The sequence below is a fragment of the Ovis aries genome, chromosome X (assembly GCF_016772045.2).
Source record: "Ovis aries strain OAR_USU_Benz2616 breed Rambouillet chromosome X, ARS-UI_Ramb_v3.0, whole genome shotgun sequence".
In the NCBI taxonomy this organism is placed as follows: domain Eukaryota; kingdom Metazoa; phylum Chordata; class Mammalia; order Artiodactyla; family Bovidae; genus Ovis; species Ovis aries.
Window position 1 is genome coordinate 68,599,515 of NC_056080.1, and position 20,911 is coordinate 68,620,425.

The 20,911-nt window shown below is 36.8% G+C and overlaps 1 protein-coding gene across 16 annotated transcripts in view; it reads right to left on the minus strand.

The window, feature by feature from the left end:
* ATRX (ATRX chromatin remodeler) overlaps positions 1 to 20,911 on the minus strand; it is a 275,615-nt gene that overhangs the window by 25,021 nt on the left and 229,683 nt on the right. For all 16 annotated transcript variants that reach the window (XM_060408304.1, XM_060408302.1, XM_060408303.1 and 13 more), the window contains 3 exons: positions 16,248 to 16,356; positions 11,920 to 12,097; positions 10,431 to 10,625 (listed from right to left, as the gene is read on the minus strand). In XM_060408304.1, coding sequence (XP_060264287.1) covers positions 10,431 to 10,625; positions 11,920 to 12,097; positions 16,248 to 16,356 — 482 coding nt within the window. The remainder of the gene's footprint in view (positions 1 to 10,430; positions 10,626 to 11,919; positions 12,098 to 16,247; positions 16,357 to 20,911) is intronic.

Genomic DNA, 20,911 nt, shown 5'->3' on the forward strand with positions numbered 1-20,911 from the left:
TTGACATTGGAAGCAATAATAAAAGTAAAATTTTTATGTAAAAAAATACTTGGTATAAAAAACACTCAATAAACATTTGTTACTGTTCTTTATTATTCTTAAATCAAAAGTTTAGCTGATAATAACTAGGTGAATCATACTCCTATATACCTTGTACTCACAACAGCAGTGGACCTTGTTAAAAATACAGGTCCAACACCCAGAAATTGATTTAGTAAGTCTTGACCATTGGCTTAAAAAAAAAAGTATTTATTTTTGGTTGCACTAGCCACTGCCTGCCTGTGGGCTTTTCTCTATTTGTGGTGCACGGGCTTCTCATTGCAGTGGCTTCTCTTGTTGCAGAGCACAGGCCATAGGCACACAGGCTTCAGTAGTTGTGGCTCGTGGGCCCTAGAGTGCATGGGCCTAGCTGCCTGAGGCATGTGTAATCTTCCTGACCAGGGATCCAACCAGTGTCGCCTGCATTGCAAGGCAGATTCTTATCCACTGTATTACCAGGGAAGTCTGACCATTGGCTTTTTTGTGGTGGTGGTGGAGTTGGGGAGAGATGTGCCACATGGCAGGTGGAAGCATAGTTTACCCACCAGGGATCGAACCTGTACCCCTACAGTGGAAGTACAAAGTCTTAACTGCTGGACCACCACGAAGTCCCTGATTCAGTCAGTCTTGGATAAGCCAGGAATCTGCATTTTTATCAAGCTGTCAGGCGATTCTGATGCAGGTTAGTTCAAGGCATGTCAACCATTGCCTTAGCTTAGGACAAAAATGTATTTGTTCATTGTCACACTTTTATTGAATACATGCTATATGCTAGGTATTATGCCAGGTACTGGGGATACAGTGATAAACATACACTGATACAATCCCTGCCCACATAGGCTAGTAAGAAGCACATAACCTAGAGAGAACAGATGTATCTTTTAACTTGTATATAAATCCAAAGAGGTTGTACCACTTAATTCACATTTACTAGATGCAAACCTGGCATTTTCAATTTCAGAATTTCCATGATCCATAGTGTTAGTGCTAGTCACTCGGTTGTGCCCGACTCTTTGCGACCCCATGGGCTGCAGCCCACCAGGCTCCTCTGTCCATGGGATTTTCCAGGCAAGGATACTGGAGTGGGTTGCCATTTCCTTCTCTAAGGAATCTTCCCAACCCAGGGATCGAACCCGGCTCTCCTGCACTGCAGGCAGATTCTTTACCACTTGAGCTACAGGGAAACCCACAGTGGTAGGTATTTCTAGTGCTTCAAAAGGAGACATTTCTGGAAGTTTGCCCCCAATCCCCACCCTTCACTTCCAATGGAATTTCACATTCCACCCTCAACTGTGCCAGTAAGTTGTTGATGTTTCCATTTGTAGTGATTTGTAAGACAGCTTGCTAGAGTAGGGAGGTTGCCATTTAGGGACATCATTGGTATCATGATCTCTTTAATCCAAATGTTTCCCCTAAAATGCTGGTTGACTTTGGCTCCTTAGTTTTTTTTTGTTATAAGGTGAAAGTAGGATACAAAGCAGCACTGTTTTTTTAAAAAAAATGATCAGTCTATTAACATGTATTTATTTTGTAGTTTGTATTAGTAAAAGAATACTAGAAACATACCTTCATTTTTAAAAATTACTACTACACTGGTGTCACAGCTGGCTATAAGGTAGACAATTCCTTTAAAGTTGTATGTATTATTTAGGGGGGGGAAATCCTTGAGTGTTAGAGTAATAGTTTGTAGTCAAATGCATGACAGCATCATGGGATGTGATTATCAGTGTTTAGTAATTAAATATTATTATATAATCTCTTCTAGATTATAACTGATCTCTAGGGGAGTTAAAGCCTCAAATACTCATCTCTTCTGCAGTCTAGCTGAGATTATTGCCTCTGCTCTCTAAATGTTTTTAGTCTTCTACTGATCTGTCATATGTCAAGCTAAATCTTCTAAGGATCAAAATCTCATATGACTTCTCTAAAATTTCAAAAATTTAAGTCTATACTTGTTTCAGAAAAATGAACCAGTATAATGGCATTATTAATGACAATTATAGAAGCAAAAATAGCAGCTAACATTTGAGTGCTTACTATGTGCTAGGCAGAGAGCTTTACATGGATTATCTCTTCTGTGAGGCATGTACTACTATTTTCTTACTTTCTTAAGGGAAGCAGGGCTTGGAAAACATATGCGGCTTGCCTAAAATTACACCTCAAAAGGGTGATTGGCACATTACTTGCAAAAGGGACGGGGCTTAAACCATTTGCTCTTTTTACTGGGCATCAACTATCCCAGCAAACACTGAGTGGGAGACTATTACAACCTACAAAGAAATGGTAAAATTACAACAATTTTTCTATAGTTTATTATGATTTTTGGTTGTCTGCTCTTATACAGATGAATAATAATAATTTTATGCCAGTGAATACAAATATAGAAAAAAAATTAAAATTTGCTGTATTAAATAAGAAACATACTACACTTGTGATCAAAGAGGCAGCAAAGTAGGAGATAATGACATCAAAGCTCATATATGTGCTAATTATGAACATGGCTCCTTAGAGGTATGTGCACGTGTGCTACGTTGCTTCAGTTGTGTCTGACTCTTTGCAAACCCATGGACTGTAGCCCACAAGGCTCCTCTGTCCATGGGATTCTCCAGGAAACAACACTGGAGTGGGCTGCCATGATACCCTCCTCCAGGGGCTCTTCCCCACCCAGGGGTCAAACCTGCATCTCATTATGTCTCCTGCATTGGCAGGTGGCTTCTTTACCACTAGTGCCACCTGGGAAGATCCCATAGAGGTACATGTCAACAAAAACTGCATTCATGTGCATACATGCGGTTAATATGCTACAGGTTACTAATACTTGCTCTACAATTAAATGGGTCCTTTTGAACCTTTATTCTCAAAGGGTAAATGCAAGCAAGTTCCTGAAATCAGTAAATTAGCTATTTTACACTTCACATCAAATTATTTTAATAGAGTATATTTCTCTCTAATGTTAGAAATGACTAAGGTAAAACCTTATATTACCATCTGCTGGCTGATAAAACTGCACAATAACATCTCTGTTCAGAAAACTATGCTTTGAGGTATTAAAACTTGAATAAAGGACTAAAGACAAAGGGAGAAAATTGTACACAACACCAGCGTAGAGGAAGTAAAGCCTCACTTTCAGTACTTTACTTTAAATCCCCATTTTATTTTCCCTATAATTATCAACATGCAGTCCATATTTAAAAAGACATAGGTAGCAAATGCTGGAAAAGGGAAGTGCAAAAAAATTTCTATGCCAGTTTTACTGTCTTTTGTTTTCTTAATAAAGGGTACAGAGCTTAGGCTGTATATCCACTGAAGAATATTATGAAATATGACCTTAATCAAGATTTTTAATTTCTGATATCTATATAATTCATAAGTTTATTACCAGGAAAGGTACTTTCCCCTAATATAATTTACATAAACATTTACAGAGGTCAGATATTACTCTGATATTCAAAAAACAAACAGTTAAGAATCAATCAACACAACATTGTAAAACTATTTTCCTCCAATTAAAAAATAAATTAAAAAAAAGAATCAGTGAACAAATCTTTATCACTAGAAACTTGTGTTAAAGGATTTATAGGTTTAGATCATTATGAAGTTGCAAAATGTCTGAGGAACACTATTACTCTGAACAACTTAAGAAATGCATTGGTAGACGTGACACAGCAGACTCTAAAATCAATATATTTTAAAAATGGTTCCACAGAACTACAAGACCATTATATTTCAAAAAGGAAAAACCAGCAGTACCAACAACAGCAATAAATCAATCAGGGTATTTAACAGAATATAATCCATGGGATGAGGTGATGAATAGAGCTGACTAAGGTAGCTGATTGAATATAGAACTGAAGACATGAATTAAAGCTCTAAGTTTCCTCCTTTCACACACCTGCTTCATTTCATTTTTACTGCTTGCGAAAGTTAAGGCAAATTCTAACATGGATTTTCAACGATATATGGATCAATATGGAATGATAAAAATACAGTTAAATATCACTATAAAGGTGACTAGAGTTTCAAAAAAGACCATATAAAAGTATTAATACTGTTTTATTCACTACAGATGAAAGGAGAAAATACAGTTCTTGCCTTTAAAGAACTGCAGAGATAAAAAGACAAGAAAAAATCTGGTGGTTAATAAACTGAAATAGTAAATCTAATTAGAAAGTGAAGAAGTAAAAGAAAGTAAACAAGAACAGAAATACAGAAAAGGAGTTATTATTGACTTAGAGGAAGTGATGAGGCAGAAAGAGATGTAATAATCCCATATCAAGTAAGTTGAAAGTGACCACTTACAGAACTACCAAAGGACAAAGAAAAGTTAACTCAAAAAGGCATACAATTTAATCATCAGTTAGATAATAGTAATTTGAAGGGGAAATGAAAATGTATCATTTTTAGTAGTCTTTCATCATATATATATATATATATATAAAGACAGGTGTTTGCAATTGTACTATAATATAGTAGGAACCAACTTTGAAATGTTTTTAATAAGAGCAGGTTCAAACACTACTGCAAATATAAAAAACACCTACTTGTACCCAGTTCAGAGAGGAGTAATTTTCAAAATCCTGTTAAAGGAAAACCAAACAGTAGTGCACAAAGTTAAATGAAATTCAAACTACAAGCCCACAGAACAAAGTTAACATTTATTGAGTAACCACATTATGCCTGGTACTTCTCTACCCCCATTGCTACCACCTTACTTCAGGCCTACATTAACTCTCTCATCTGGATCACTGCACGGTAACAGGTATCTTAACATCCTTTTTCTAAAATTTATTTGTTTTTAATTGGAGGACAATTGCTTTACAATGTTGTGTCAGTTTCTGCCATGCCTCAGCATGAATCAGCCATAGGTATACACATGTCCCCTCCCTCTTGAACCTCCCTCCCACTTCCCATCCCATCCCTCTGCTCTAGATTGTCACAGAGCACCAGGCTGGTCTCCATGTGCTATACCACAACCTCCCATTAGCTATCTATTTTACACATTAACATTCATTTTCTTTTCTCCTATCCATCCTGCACACTGACACCCAAAATGATTTTTCTTAAATGAAAATTTGATGTTGGTCTTTTGTTTAGAATTACTAAATAGATCCCACAGCCTATAACACAATGTCCAAACTCTCTTAACTTCTATGACCTGAGTCCCATCCTCCTTTCCAGTCTTTTCTCTCACCTCTTCCCATGACCACCCTTACTTTATACTACTCTCTCTTTACACTCCATTTATTTTTAACTACCTGATGTTCCTGAAATTTGCAATGCTGATTTATGCATGCGTTTGTTTTTTCCTGCTCATCCTCTTGAAAAGCCTTCGTCTTTTGCCCTCACAGCAATGCAAACAGCTACCACGTCTATTTTCAATATCAGTTGAAATCCTCCTAATGTCAACTCCCCATCCCCAACTTTTCCAAGAAAGAACTGAATACTCCATCCTTTGAAATGGATGGTACAGGGTGCCTATACAGATTTCTATTACGGGATCCATAATTTTTATTGTGAAAGTAAAGTCGCTCAGTCGTGTCCAACTCTCTGTGACCCCATGAACTCCTCTGTCCATGGGATTTTCCAGGCAAGAGTACTGGAATGGGTTGCCATTTCCTTCTCCAGGGGATCTTTCCCACCCAGGGATCGAACCCAGGTCTCCCACATTGCAAGCAGACAGTTTACCATCTAAGCCACCAGGGAAGCCCCAATATATAAATAAATATATATATATATTTATTACATATGTATAATAAATATATGTATATACAATATATAATAAATACATAAATATTTTCTTTATTGTGAGGATATGCTTATTAGGGGCTTCCTGGGGACTCAGCAGTAAAGAATGAAACTGCAATGCAGGAGATGAGGGTTCTACCTCTGGGTTGGGAAGATCCCCTGGAGAAAGAAATGGCAACCCACTCCAGAATTCTTGCCTGGGAAGTCCCATGGGCAGAAGAGCCTGGTGGGCTATAGTCCATGGGGCTGCAAAAAGAGTCAGACACGACTCAGTGACTATACAAACAAGCAAAAAAAAATGCTTATTAAACTGTAGACTCCTTGGGAGCAGGAACCTAGTCTTATTTATCAGTGTATCCTTACTAACCAGCATAATGATTGGCATGTTGCAGATACTTGCAAAGATTTTAACTAATTAATGAATACGCTTCATTATTTAGGTTAAAAAGCTTTTTCACAGTCTACCAAAAGCTACAGTCGATCATCAGTAACTGAGTCCCATCATTTACTTGAAATGTCTGTTTAACTCCACAATCATCACCCTATTATAAGTCCTCATCCTGCATTTTAATGCCACACTGACTTTCCAAAAGCCCACATTCATCATACAAAACCCCATCCACGAACTTATAGTGAATGATATTTTAAATCCAAATGCCTCTGTTTGCCTTTAATGGTTCTCCATAAGCTGGCCCTACCTTTATCTATCCAATTTCAATCCAATTTCATCTGGTCCATTTCTTCATCATATCGTGAGTCTGGCACTTAAATTCTCACCTTTACTTTCACCCCAACTGTTTCATCCCACATTCATACCTTATTCTTACCTAATGCAATTAAATATTAACCATCATTTATAGGCCAATCAGTCTATTTTTTTTTTCCATTAAACTTTACCCGAATGCTTTCCCCTTCATTTTTAAATCAAATACATTCAGTACCAGTCACATCAGCACTTTTGCTTTTAAGAATGTTACTTTTTCTCCCCAAGTAGACTATCATTTCCTTCAGGTAAATCATATATACATCTTATTATATTTCCTTTCAGATCCCTGACAAGTCTTAGTTACTGTGATAGCAAGCCATCATAATACGGTACAGTTTTAAAAAAATTTTCCAAAGCATTTTTTAAACTAAAAAACATCCTCTCTTTAAATAAAATCTTATGTGACAGCCCAATACATAAAAGCAATAAAAGGGGAGGGAGGGACTCTGAAATGAGGCATAGGGCTTAGAGTGCTGCCTGTCTGGCCTTCCCCTACTCGCTTAGCCACGGGGTAGCCCTGGAACACCTCTGTAAATCTTCTGGGGCTCCTTGGAATACAATTTGAAAACTACTGTGTCAAGTTCTAGCTCTGACACTTATTGGCCACGTATCCTAAGGTAATCACAGACTCTCTAAGCTTCAGTTTCCCAAGATAATGAATATGCATGAGAAAAGCCTTTGTAAACTTGAAGGCCATATATGTAAATGAGTAATTTACTATTTTGCAAGCCATGAGTTAAACTGGTTATATTATACAATGTTAACAATAGTTGCATGACATAATGGTACTGACTGTGAAAGCATTCTATATTTTAAAATCCAGCTTTATTTAAAATAAAATAAAGCATTCTAAATATCATTCAATTCTGGGAACCCCAGGTCCTCTTCCTTGTTTCTTGTACTTAGAATTAACTTTTTAATCTTGATTTGGGGGCAATAAAGTGTAATGATTAAAGGATATGTTTTTGAGTTGGGCAGACTTGAAGACCAGCTTTAGTACTAATTAGGTGAGTAAACTTGGATAAGTTACATAATTCTCTCCAAGCCTTAATTTCCTCATCTAGAAAAATGAAAACAGCACTATCAACTTTTTAGTTGCTGCTAGACTAAGAAAAATAATCTGAACAAAATTATTTAGTAGAGTATGAAACCCAGTAAGTTAACTATTATTCTCCCTTGGGAAGAGCTGTGGGAGAGTTGAAGCACTTTGCATTAAAGTAGCATTACTTTTTTTTCTTGGGCAAAGGGTCATACCACTAAAAACAAAACACAATAAGTAAAATGTAGATGAAAAAACATGACACCTTTCACAACTCAGCATGCCAAGTTATAAAACAGATGGTTTCTTTCCAGACATCCTATAACAATTAAATAGCATTTCTTTTTTGTCTTGTCCTTTTAAATACACTCTCCCCATGTACTTCAACGTCATCAGTAAATGTTTATCAAATTAAACAGATTTCCTACAATCAGAAATTTACCACATAACAAATAATTTCAAAGCAACTATCCCTTTACAAATTGGAATGGTGGCTTCCTATGAGAAATACTGCTAATCATGGGCTATTTCTCAAAAAAATTAAAGTTAAAGTGTAATTCTAGGAAAAATGCTAATTAAACATGAAGTCAACTGAAAAGGGAAACTTCACTATCTTTAAAATTATAAACATAAATATGTGCAAGTCCTTAAAAGAATACTCTTTGTCACACAAAATTATGTACCTGATAGAAAAGGGATATAAGTTAAATAAAACAAGGCAAGTACACACTATGCAATTTTTTTTTTAAAAGTAAAGGTGTATGTTCCAATATGGAAAGATCTGCAAGAAACATCTAGGTGAAAAGAGCAAGTTGCAAAAGAGTGTGTATGGTATGAGTTCATTTGAGTTTGTGTGTTTTTAAAGATATACAAACCTGTTTGTACACAGAAAATTTTCCAAAGACTATTCAATATCCCTACTCACATTCTGTTATATAATTAACAAAGGAAGCCAAACTGCTATCAATTTAATATACTATAACATGGAAATTGAAATGATTCTTTAAAGTATTAAAAAAATGATAGATTTAACCTTCATGTGGTCCTAAGCAAAGTGAAGTCAAGTCAAAGTCGCTCAGTAGTGTCTCACTCTTTGCAACCCATGGACTGTAGCCCACCAGGTTCCTCTGTCCATGGAATTCTCCAGGCAAGAATACTCGAGTGGGTTGCCATTTCCTTCTCCAGGGGACCTATCTGACCCAGGGATTGAACCTGGGTCTCCTGCACTGCAGGCGGACTTTTACCACCTGAGTCACCAGGGAAGCCCATGAGGCCCTAAGCTATTATCAAAGAGATTTGATAGAGACTGTCATAAAAACTCTTTCCTAAATGCTCCATCAGTGAACTTTAAGTGGAAAAACAGCTCACTGATTAGAAAAACAAAATACTGGGACTACCCTGGCAGTCCAGTGGTTAAGACTCCATGCTCCCACTACAGGGAGCATGGATTCGATCCCTGGTTGGGAAACTAAGGTCCCACATGCTGTACAACTTGGCCATTCAAAAAAAAAAAAGACAAAAAACAAAACATTTGTTAATATAGACAAAGGTCACTAAAATTTTCCTAAATGCTTAATATTCATGTTATTTTAACTGACATATATACACTGAGAATTAACTGAAGAAATCACTGATTTATATTAACATTCAAAATATTTATTCCTATTACCTTTTTAAATGAAACTGGTCAAGTCATATGAAGAACTAAGACACTGTTGAGTATTTGCCTGTTTTTTTTTTTTTTTTTACAAATGATTGAAGTGACTTTGGTAAAGAGACACTATAACCTGTTAGCTGCTTTCCCAATTCTCTTTGTGTTTTTTTTTTTTAATTTTTTTTTTATTTTTTTATTTTTTAAATTTTAAAATCTTTAATTCTTACATGCATTCCCAAACATGAACCCCCTAACAGCTATATGGAACTTTACATGCTTAAATTTGAAACCAAGACAATAGGAAAAGAACCTCCCCTAATAATCCCCCCTGAAATGACATTTTAGACAATCAGAATAGGTTTGAGTGAGTGAGTGTGAGGGAAGTTGCTCAGTCATGTCTGACTCTTTGAGACCCCATGGACTGTAGTCTATCAGGCTGCTCCAGCCACGGGATTTTCCAGGCAATAGTACTGGAGTGGATTGCCATTTCCTTCTCCAGGGCATCTTCCTGACTCAGGGATCAAACCCGGATCTCCCTCACTGTAGACGGATGCTTTACCGTCTGAGCCAGGTTTAAATACATATAAAACATATGGTTTTCTCTAGTGTGTAACAGGCTCTTATCTAAGAACAGTGGACCAGAAAAGAGATGTAGATACTGTTCCTGGCTTTGTCACTTATTAGCTGAAAACTAGGAAAGTCACTGAATGCCTCTGACACTAAGTTTCTCCATCTATAAAATGAGGTCTCTTTTCTAAGTATGAAAGTCTTGTGTTATGACAGTGAAAAATATCAAGTAAGAGACACTCATTTGCTGATTCTTAATTGTTATATGACAACAAAAAATGTTAAGGAAGAGACAATTAAATCTCATATATATTATTAAAATTATGTATGCCCTCTACTGAAGATTATTAAAAGAGAACCATACTATGTCTTTAAGGTTTCTACTCAGAAATCCTTTTCTGCAGGGCTGAATTTTTTATTTGGCATAAAATATGTATTTCAGATTACACTATCTTTTGTGGTACTATGTGGAGAACTGATCTCTCATTTAAATACAATTTTATTCTCTTTGAAAAATTCTGAAATATAGCCTTAGTCAGATGAATAACTTTCATAGTAGTAATAAAATTTCCTTGATCTATATTAAGCTTTTTTTTAAGCTAATATTCTAAGATGTTTACCTTTGGCAGCATGGGAGTATCCCTTTTCTTCTTCTTTTCTGAATTAGGGTCATCTAACAAGTCTGGCTCAAAGGTATAAAGTTCAGTCAGCTCATTCATGGTAAAATGACGTTCAACTTGCTGTTGATCAACAACTCGAAAAGACAGTGACTGCTTAGTTACTTGCCGATCATAAATCTTATCTTCCATGGTTCCCTTCGTAAAAAAGAATGAACAATACACAAATTTTGTAAACATGAAACTTAATCAAGAAGAAATATAGTTATTGATTTATATGAAATAGCAAAACTTGATAGCAATATACTGCCATGAAGCAAATTTTATGAGCAATGTTGCTTAATTCATGAGACTTTATTTACTCTTCAGAGTAGTTTATGTTGATGAGAAATAAAACTATATTACTGGTAATCATCCTAAAATTTCTGACCAATATGCATTCATGTATTGCTTTATATATTTCCATACTTGGTGAAAGAACGAGAGCAGTCAGATACCAAGGTAAACAGAATAAGAGTACATGAAATCAAACTATAGGGGGTTATTGATGTAAGAATCCAACAGGGCAGTTTAATTCTTTTTCAGTGGAATATAACATGCTCTCAACAATCACTATAAACTAACTTTATGTAAAGTCTTACTTCCTATAACTTCAGGACAAAAAATTAATAACTATAATGCCATATCTATTATATATTCTATATAACATTCTGAAGTAGAATGTAAAGTAGCTCTTAAATAACAGGAAAGAGTTTACAGTGTAGTTTACCAACTATATTATGTACTCTTATGTATGACCAAAGATCTACCAATAAAACCCAGTCTCTGGTTGAGAAGCCCAGATTTGGAGGATGGTAGAGAAGGTAGCATCTGTTCCCAAAGAAGATGTAACAGTTAAAAGAGCAACTTGATTCTATAAACCTGTATAACATTGAACTACATCCACTTCTTTGATTTCATTTCCTTTCCTTAAATTTCAGTTTCTGTTTCTTAATACCTGAGTTTATATTTTAAAGAAATTAATATTCTTGACTAGAAATATTAAATATTCTTTATAATGATTCTTTGTTATTATAATACATTGTTTCTTCTTATTTAACCACACTCTTCAAACTAAGAGATCATCTGGTGCCACTGAAAACAATGATCATTTGACCTTCACATCTATAAGCAAATTAGATTTAGTTACTGGCTTTTCCATGCATAGTAAGTAAAAGAATTATAAATGTTTAACTTTCTTAAACTAGCATGAAATTGCTAAATCTGTATACCCATGCAAATTCATCTCAATCTGAGAAATCAGAGACCCAGACAAACTACAAAATAGAAAATCATGAGAGGTAAAAATTAACTTATATTGCTTTAAGAACAGGAATGATATTTTCAACTTTGTTTGCCTCTCTACAATGCATGTATAGTCTGAATTTCAAAAATATTGTCAGTTTCACCCAATCTTTCAATATGAAAAAGAGAATATAAATTACAAGCCCACCTGAGCTAAGAACCTATATACATAGACAGGTTTAGTTTGTCCAAAGCGATAAACTCTGAATATACTCTGGATGTCATAAGATGGATTCCAAGAAGCATCAAATATAATCACTCGATTAGCAGCTACCAGATTAATTCCAAGAGATCCTGCTTTGGTAGAAATGATAAATAATCGCCCTCTGAAAATGAAAACACATAAAAAAATGTTTAGAGATGAGTGATTAACAGATATTTTACTTATGATATGACTTTTTAATTCTAAGGCAGTTTTTTGAACAATCATGAGTTCAGAGAATTCATTACTTGCTTACTGAAGAAAAGGACAAGTCTAAGGAGTTGGAGTTACGATTTATACGCCCCAAAAGAACTGTAGTGCTGTAACATGAGATAGTCTGATATAGGAATAAAGATAAATATGGAAATCACATGTTTACAGTGTAGTCAAGATATTTATTTATAGATATCTCAGTAAATGTAGAAAATGTACATATAATTCAAAAAATGTGTTCAGTGCTGGAGCAGCTGTGAAGACATGCCCCATGTCCAAGGTAAGAGAAACCCAAGTAAGACGGTAGGAATTGCATGAGGGCATCAGAGGGCAGACACATTGAAACCATAATCACAGAAAACTAGTCATTCTAATCACATTAGGACCACAGCCTTGTCTAACTCAATAAAACTAAGCCATGCCCTGTGGAGGCACCCAAGACGGACGGGTCATGGTGGAGAGGTCTGACAGAATGTGGTCCACGGGAGAAGGGAATGGCAAACCACTTCAGTATTCCTGCCTTGAAAACCCCATGAACAGTATGAAAAGGCAAAATGATAGCATGAAAGAGGAACTCCACAGGTCGGTAGGTGCCCAATATGCTACTGGAGATCAGTGGAGAAATAACTCCAGAAAGAATGAAGGGATGGAGCCAAAGCAAAACAATACCCACTTGTGGACGTGACGGGTGACAGAAGCAAGGTCTGATGTTGGAAACGGCAATATTGCACAGGAATCTGGAATGTTAGGTCCATGAATCCAGGCAAATTGGAAGTGGTCAAAGAGGGGATGGCAAGAGTGAACGTTGACATTCTAGGAATCAGTGAACTAAAATGGACTGGAATGGGTGAATTTAACTCAGATGACCATTATATCTACTACTGTAGGCAGGAATCCCTTAGAAGAAATGGAGTAGCCATCATGGTCAACAAGAGTCTGAAATGCAGTACTTGGATGCAATCTCAAAAATGAAAGAATGATCTCTGTTTGTTTCCAAGGCAAGCCATTCAATATCACAGTAATCCAAGTCTATGCCCCAACCAGAAATGCTGAAGATGAAGCTGAACGATTCTATAAAGATCTACAAGACCTTTAAGAACTAACACCCCAAAAAGATGTTCTTTTCATTATAGGGGACTGGAATGCAAAAGTAGGTAGTCAAGAAACACCTGGAGTAACAGGCAAATTTGACCTTGATATACGGAATGAAGCAGGGCAAAGGCTAATAAGAGTTTTGCCAAGAGAATGCACTGGTCATCGCCAACACCCTATTTCAACAAAACAAGAGAAGACTCTACACATGGACATCACCAGATGGTCAACACTGAAATCAGATCGATTATATTCTTTGCAGCCAAAGATGGAGAAGCTCCATATGGTAACAAAATCAAGACCGGGAGCTGACTGCAGCTCAGATCAGTTCAGTTCACTCACTAGTCGTGTCCGACTCTTTGCGACCCCATGAATCGCAGCACGCCAGGCCTCCCTGTCCATCACCATCTCCCGGAGTTCACCCAGACTCACGTCCATCGAGTCCGTGATGCCACCCAGCCATCTCATCCTCGGTCGTCCCCTTCTCCTCCTGCCCCCAATCCCTCCCAGTTTCAGAGTTTTTTCCAATGAGTCAATGCTTCACATGAGGTGGCCAAAGTACTGGAGTTTCAGCTTTAGCATCATTCCCTCCAAAGAACACCCAGGGCTGATCTCCTTCAGAATGGACTGGCTGGATCTCCTTGCAGTCCAAGGGACTCGCAAGAGTCTTCTCCAACACCACAGTTTAAACGCATCAATTCTTTGGTGCTCAGCCTTCTTTACCGTCCAACTCTCACATCCATACATGACTACTGGAAAAACCATAGCCTTGACAAGATGGACCTTTGTTGGCAAAGTAATGTCTCTGCTTTTGAATATGCTGTCTAGGTTGGTCATAACTTTTCTTCCAAGGAGTAAGTGTCTTTTAATTTCATGGCTGCAGTCACCATCTGCAACTAGTTATCAAATATGACTCTTATGGGACAAATCATATGCTATTATGACATTTACAAATTTGGGAAACTGAGTAAGTCAAAGGTTCAGATTAAATTTGACAAGAGTAGGATTACTCAGAATTCTTTCTTCACACTCATGCACAAATAATAACTTTTTAAAACATGGCAAACAGAATACAAAATGTACTTATCTTTATATAGTTATATAACCATTAAAACATAACTTTACTGTACTCAATCCCTTTGTAAGCTTTCCAGACTCTACAGATTTTAAATACCTAATAAAAATATACTCTTTCCTAGGGTCTAACTGGAATTTCCCTAGTTATAACCCTAGGTGTAGTTCAGGATGGGCTTCCCTGGTAGCTCAGTGTGCTACCTGCAATGAATCTGCCTGCAATGCAGGAGTGGCAGGTTCAATCCCTGGATCGGAAAGATACCCTGGAGGAGGGCATGGCAATGCACTCGAGTATTCTTGCATGGAGAATCCCATGGACAGAGGAGCCTGGCAAGCTATAGTCCATAGGGTCACAGAGTCAGACACGACTGAAACAACATAGCACGCACACACGTAGTTTAGGACTCTGCTAAAATTAAAACATGTTTTACACACAATATACTACCTCTCAAACTTTAGAACATTTATTAAGGCATATATCAGCCATCTTTACATTCAACTAATCTCATCAGGCCCTTTGCTGTCCACTTGAAACACTGTTAATTGACTATGTGTGAGTGTTAGTTGCTAAGTTGTGTTCAACTCTTTGAGACCTCATGAACTGTAGCTCACCAGGCTTCTCTGTCCATGGAATTCTCTAGGCAAGAATACTGGAGTGGGTTGCCATTCCCTTCTCCAGATCTTCCCAAAGCAGGGATTGAACCTGGGTCTCCCATACTGCAGGCAGATTCTTTATCACATGAGCCACTAGGGAAGCCCCATTAATTGGCTATACTCCAATACAAAACAAAAGTTAAGAAAAAGCTAATCCCATCTCTTCATTACTTTCTTAAAGGCAATGTTTTCATACACACACGTGTGTGTGTGCAAATATTTATACGTACATATACACATAAATTTTTCTCTTACAAATTCAGTTCAAGTATATTAATTGCTAACAGTTAAAAGCAACATCAGGTATGGCAAAACCAATACAATATTGTAAAGTAATTAACCTCCAATTAAAAAAAATAAATTTATATTTAAAAAAAAGCAACATCAGTAACACATATATAACACAACCTCTACCTACAGTGGTTTGAAGTATATTATTCAAGTTTCTATAATAAAGAGATCAAGGATACCTTCTTAACTTTAACAGCTGTGTCTCCAAAGATGATAAACACATGAAAAGATGCTTCTCATTAGGGAAATGCAAATTAAAACCATGTAAGGTTCCATTACACACCTATTAGAATGGGTAAATTTTTATTTTTAACTATCATACCAAGGACGTAGAACAACTAGAACTCTCATACACTGCTGGTGGGAATGCAAAACTATACAATTACTTCGGAAAACTGTTTGGCAGTTTCCTACAAAGTTAAACATAAATTTACCATGTAGCCCAGCAACTGCACTCCTAGATTTGCATTTCACTTGGACAAATATCTACACTCACACAAAACTTACACATGAATCTTTAAAACAGCTTCAATTTTAATTTCAAAATCTGGAAGCAACTCCAAGATCTCTCAAACAGAAGTGATTAAACAAACCACTCATCCATACAATGAACATATTCAAACAATGAAAACTATGGTAACAAACTTTATACCCACACAACAGAATAGTATAATGAAATACAACTCAACAATAAAAAGGAACTATTAACATGCAGCAATGAGGATGAAGCTCAAATGCATTTTGCTAAATGAAAAAAGTAAGATTCAAAAAGCTACAAACTGCATGATCCCATGAGTGAATTTCCTAAAGGATGATGAAACCATTTTATATCTGGACTTTATCTTGTATTTGGCAAAAATTATAGTAGTAGACAATAAAAGAGTAAATTTTATTATCTGCAGATTTAGAATGATTTTTTAAAAATTATACATTCAGAAAATGATTCTTACCTCACATTAGTTTCATCATTAAATTCTTCAGCCCATTTTTTCCTTGACTGAGCAGTTGTAGAGCCATCTAAACGATAATAATCAATGTTTCTGAGCCACTTCCCTTCACCTGAAAATTCAACAAGAAAAAAGATATATATATATATATATATATATTATCCTAGTAGTAAAAAATTTATCTTTTTTGCTTGCCATTTAAGAGCTATTTATATATACTCTATTTGCAGAGCAAGACAAATTTTTATTCAAGAGATAACATTGTATTACTAGTACAATTTACCACAGATTTCCTTCTAACACATATTGAATAGCAAAGGTATTCTCAAAACTATTTCACCTACATGTAAATTTCATCCTTGATTAGAATCCAAAAAAACTTAAGCTGCATGAAAATTCTTTTTAATTGTCTAAAAATGACAAGCTTTCCCCCTTTGTTATTAACAAGTTGATACTAAAGAGATAAAAATCAAAGACATAGAATGCATTTATTCATTCACTGAACAAATAATGACTGAATACTTATTTATATGCCAAAAAACATACTATCATCTACTAAGGTGAAATAAATAAAAGCAAAAATAAATCAATGGGACCTAATTAAATGTAAAAGCTCTTGCACTGCAAAGGAAACCACTAACAAAATGAAAAGAAAATCCATGGAATGGGAGATAATATTCACAAACAATATGACCAACAAGGAGTTAATATCCAAAATATACAAACAGTTCATATAGCTAAATATCAACAAACAGTACTATCAGAAAATGGGGAGACCTGAACAGATATTTTTTCCAAAGAGGGCATTGTTGTTGTTCAGTCACCCAGTCATGTCCAACTCATTATGACTCCAGGATCCGCAGCATGCCAGGCCTCCCTGTCCCTCACCATCTCCGGAAGTTTGCCCAAGGTCACGTCCTTTGAAACAGTGATGCCATCCAGCCATCTTATCCTCTGATGCCCTCTTCCCCTTCTGCTCTAAATCTTTCCCAGCATCAGGGACTTTTTCAATGATTCAGCTGTTTGCATCAGATAACCAAAATACTGGAGCTTCAGCATCACCATCAGTCATTCCAATGAGTATTCAGGGTTGATTTCCTTTAAGATTGATGGGTTTGATCTCCTTGCTGTCCAATGGACTCTCAACAGTCTTCTCTAGCACCACAGTTTGAAGGCATCAATTCTTTGGCCCTCTGCCTTCTTCAGAGTCCATGTTTCACAACCTTATATGACCTCTGTGAAGACCATAGCCTTGGTTATATGGGCCTCTGTCAGCAGAGCAATGTCTCTGCTTTTCAACACACTGTCTAGGTTTGTCACAGCTTTCCTGCCAAGAAGCAATCATCTTCTGATTTCATGGCTGCAGTCACCATCTGCAGTAATTTTAGAGCCCAAGAAGACAAAATCTGTCATTGCTTTCACCTTTTTCCCTTCTATTTGCCACAAAATAATGGAGCTGGATGCCATCATCTTAGTTTTTTTAATATTTAGTTTTAAATCAGGTTTTTGACTCTCCTCCTTCATCCTGATCAACAGGTTCTTTAGTTTCTCTTTGCTTTCTACTGTTAAAGTGGTATCATCTGTATATCTGAGGTTGTTAATGTTTCTCCTGCCTATCTTGATTCCAGCTTGTGCTTCATCCAGCCTGGCATTCTTCATGATGTGCTCAGCATATAGGTTAAATAAACAGGGTGACAAACAAGACAGCCCTGTCACACTCCTTTCTCAATCTTGAACCAATCAGTTGTTCCATAGAGGGTTTTAACTGTTGCTTCTTGACCTGCATACACGTTTCTCAGGAGACAGGTAAGATGGTCTGGTATTCCCATCTCTTTAAAGAGTTTTCCACAGTTTGTAATGACTCACACAGTCAAAGGCTTTAGTGTAGTTGATAAAAGAGAGGTAGATGTTTTTCTGGAATTCCCTTGCTTTCTCTATGATCCAGCAAATGTTGGCAGTTTGATGTCTGGTTCCTCTGCCTTTTCTAAATCTAGCTTGGATGCCTGGAAGTTCTTGGTTCATGCCTAGCATGCAAGATTTTAAGCATGACCTTACTATCATGGGAGATGAGTACAACTGTACGAGCTGATGGGGACATTAAAAGATGTTTGACATCACTAATTATTCGGTTCAGTTGCTCAGTAATGTTTGATGCTTTGGGACCCCATGGACTACAGCACACCAGGCTCCCCTGTCCATCATCAACTCCTGGAGCTTGCTCAAACTCATATCCATCAAGTCAGTGATGCCACCCAACCATCTTATCCTCTGTCATCACCTTCACCTGCTGCCCTCAATCTTTCTGAGCATCAGGGTCTTTTCCAATTAGTCAGTTCTTTGCATCAGGTGGGCAAAGTATTGGAGCTTCAGCTTCAGCATCAGTCCATCCAATGAATATTTAGGACTGATTACCTTTAGGATTGACTGGTTTGATATCCTTGTAGTTCAAAGGACTCTCAAGAGGCTTTTCCACCACCACTGTTCAAAAGCAACAGATCTTCAGCACTCAGTTTTATGATCCAACTCTCACATCCATACATGACCACTGGGAAAACCATATAGTTTTGACAAGACAGACCTTTGTAGGCAAAGTAATATCTCTGCTTTTCAATATGCTGTCTAGGTTTGTCATAGCTTTTCTTCCAAGGAGCGAGCATCTTTTAATTTAATAATTGACTAATTATTAAAGAAATGCAAATGAAACCATAATATCCTTTCCTACCTGCCAAAATGGCTATCATCAAAAAATCTACAAATAACAAATGTTGGTGAAGATGTGGAGAAAAAGAAACCCTTTTACCCTGTTGGTGGGAATGTAAACTGGTTCAGCCACTATGGAGAACAGTATGGAAGTTTCTCAAAAAAACTAAAAATAGAACTACCATAACATCCAGCATGGAGAAGGCAATGGCAACCCACTACAGTGTTCTTGCCAGGAGAATCTCAGGGACGGGGGAGTCTGGTAGGCTGCCATCTCTGAGGTCGCACAGAGTTGAACATGACTAAAACAATTTAGCAGCAGCAGCAGCAACATCTCGCAATTCCACTCCTGGGTATATATCCAGAAAGTCTGAAAACACTAATTCAAACACATACATGCACCCCAATGTACACAGGAATAGTCAAGATATGGGAGCAACTCAAAAGTCCATCAACAGACAAATGATTAAAAATTTGTGGTATACACTCAAACACAGACATATGAATATTACTCAGCAATTAAAAAAAAAAGAGTGAGATTCTTCCATTTTCAGCAATATGGATGAACCCAGGAAATATTCTACTTAGTGAGATAATTCAGATAGAGAAAAGACAGACGCTGTATCACTTACATGTAAAATACAAAAAAATTACCCATACAAAGGTATATAACAAAACAGAAACAGACTCAGAGATACAGAAAACAAACTAGTGGTTACCAAGGGGGAGAGGAAGAGGAGAGGGGTAAGAGAGAGGTAAGGGATTAAAAGATACCAACTACTATGTATAAAATAGATTTTTTAAAAAGGGTATATTGTATAACACAGGGAATAACAGTCATTATTTTCTAAAACTTTTAGTGGTGTATAATCTGCAAAACTACTGAATCACTATGCTGTATAAAAGTGTGTTAGTCGCTCAGTTATGTCTGACTCTTTGTGAACCCATGGGCTGTAGCCTACCAGGCTCCTCTGTCCACGGAATTCTCCAGGCAAGAATACTGGAGTGGGCTGCCATTTCCTTCTCCAGGGGATCTTGCCAAACCAGAGACCCAAAACGAAAATTAATACAGTGTTAAAAAAATTAACACATCCATTCCTTTGAGAATTTAGACTAAAACAAAAGGACAAAGTATGTCTCATCAAGTGAAATTTTATTTATGTTCTAAGGACTGTAATATCCTACAAGATTCAAATATTAAGGATGTCTAGAATAAATGATCTAGCTATATTAATGATTCCCACAAATAGGATGTGTTTCTTTATTTTTGGCTGCACTGGGTCTTTGTTGTTTTTGTGTGGGCTTTCTACAGTTGCAGCTACACTTCATTGCAGCATGCAGGCTTCTCATTGTGGTGGCTTCTCTTGTTGTGGAGCACAGGCTCTAAGGCATATGGGCTTCAGTTGTTGTGGCACATGGGCTTAGTTGCTCCACCACATGTGGAATCTTCCAGGACCAGGGATCAAATCCATGTCCCCTGCATTGGCAGGGAAATCCTTAGTTGTTTAATTTTTTTTTTTTACTTTATTTTACTTTACAATACTGTATTAGTTTTGCCATACATCAACATGAATCTGCCAAGGGTGTACAAATGTTCCCAATCCTGAACCCCTAGTTGTTTAATTATTAAATAACATTAAAAGTTTAAAAGTCTTAGGATATATCTTAAGGTGTATGCATGCTCAGTCACTCAGTGGTGTCCTATTCTTTGCAACCCCATGGACTGGAGCCTGCCTGGCTCCTCTGTCCTTGGGATTTTCCAGGCAAGAATACTGGAGTGGGTTGCCACTTCCTCCTCCAGGGGATCTCCCCAATCCACATCTCCTGCATTTGCAGGCGGATTCTTTGACCACTGAGCCAAGTGGGAAGCTCCACATCTTAAGGTATATAAGAATACATTATTCCTAGGGAAAAATTTAAAATTAACAAATTAATTTTAAAAATCCCACATGATCATCTCAATAGAC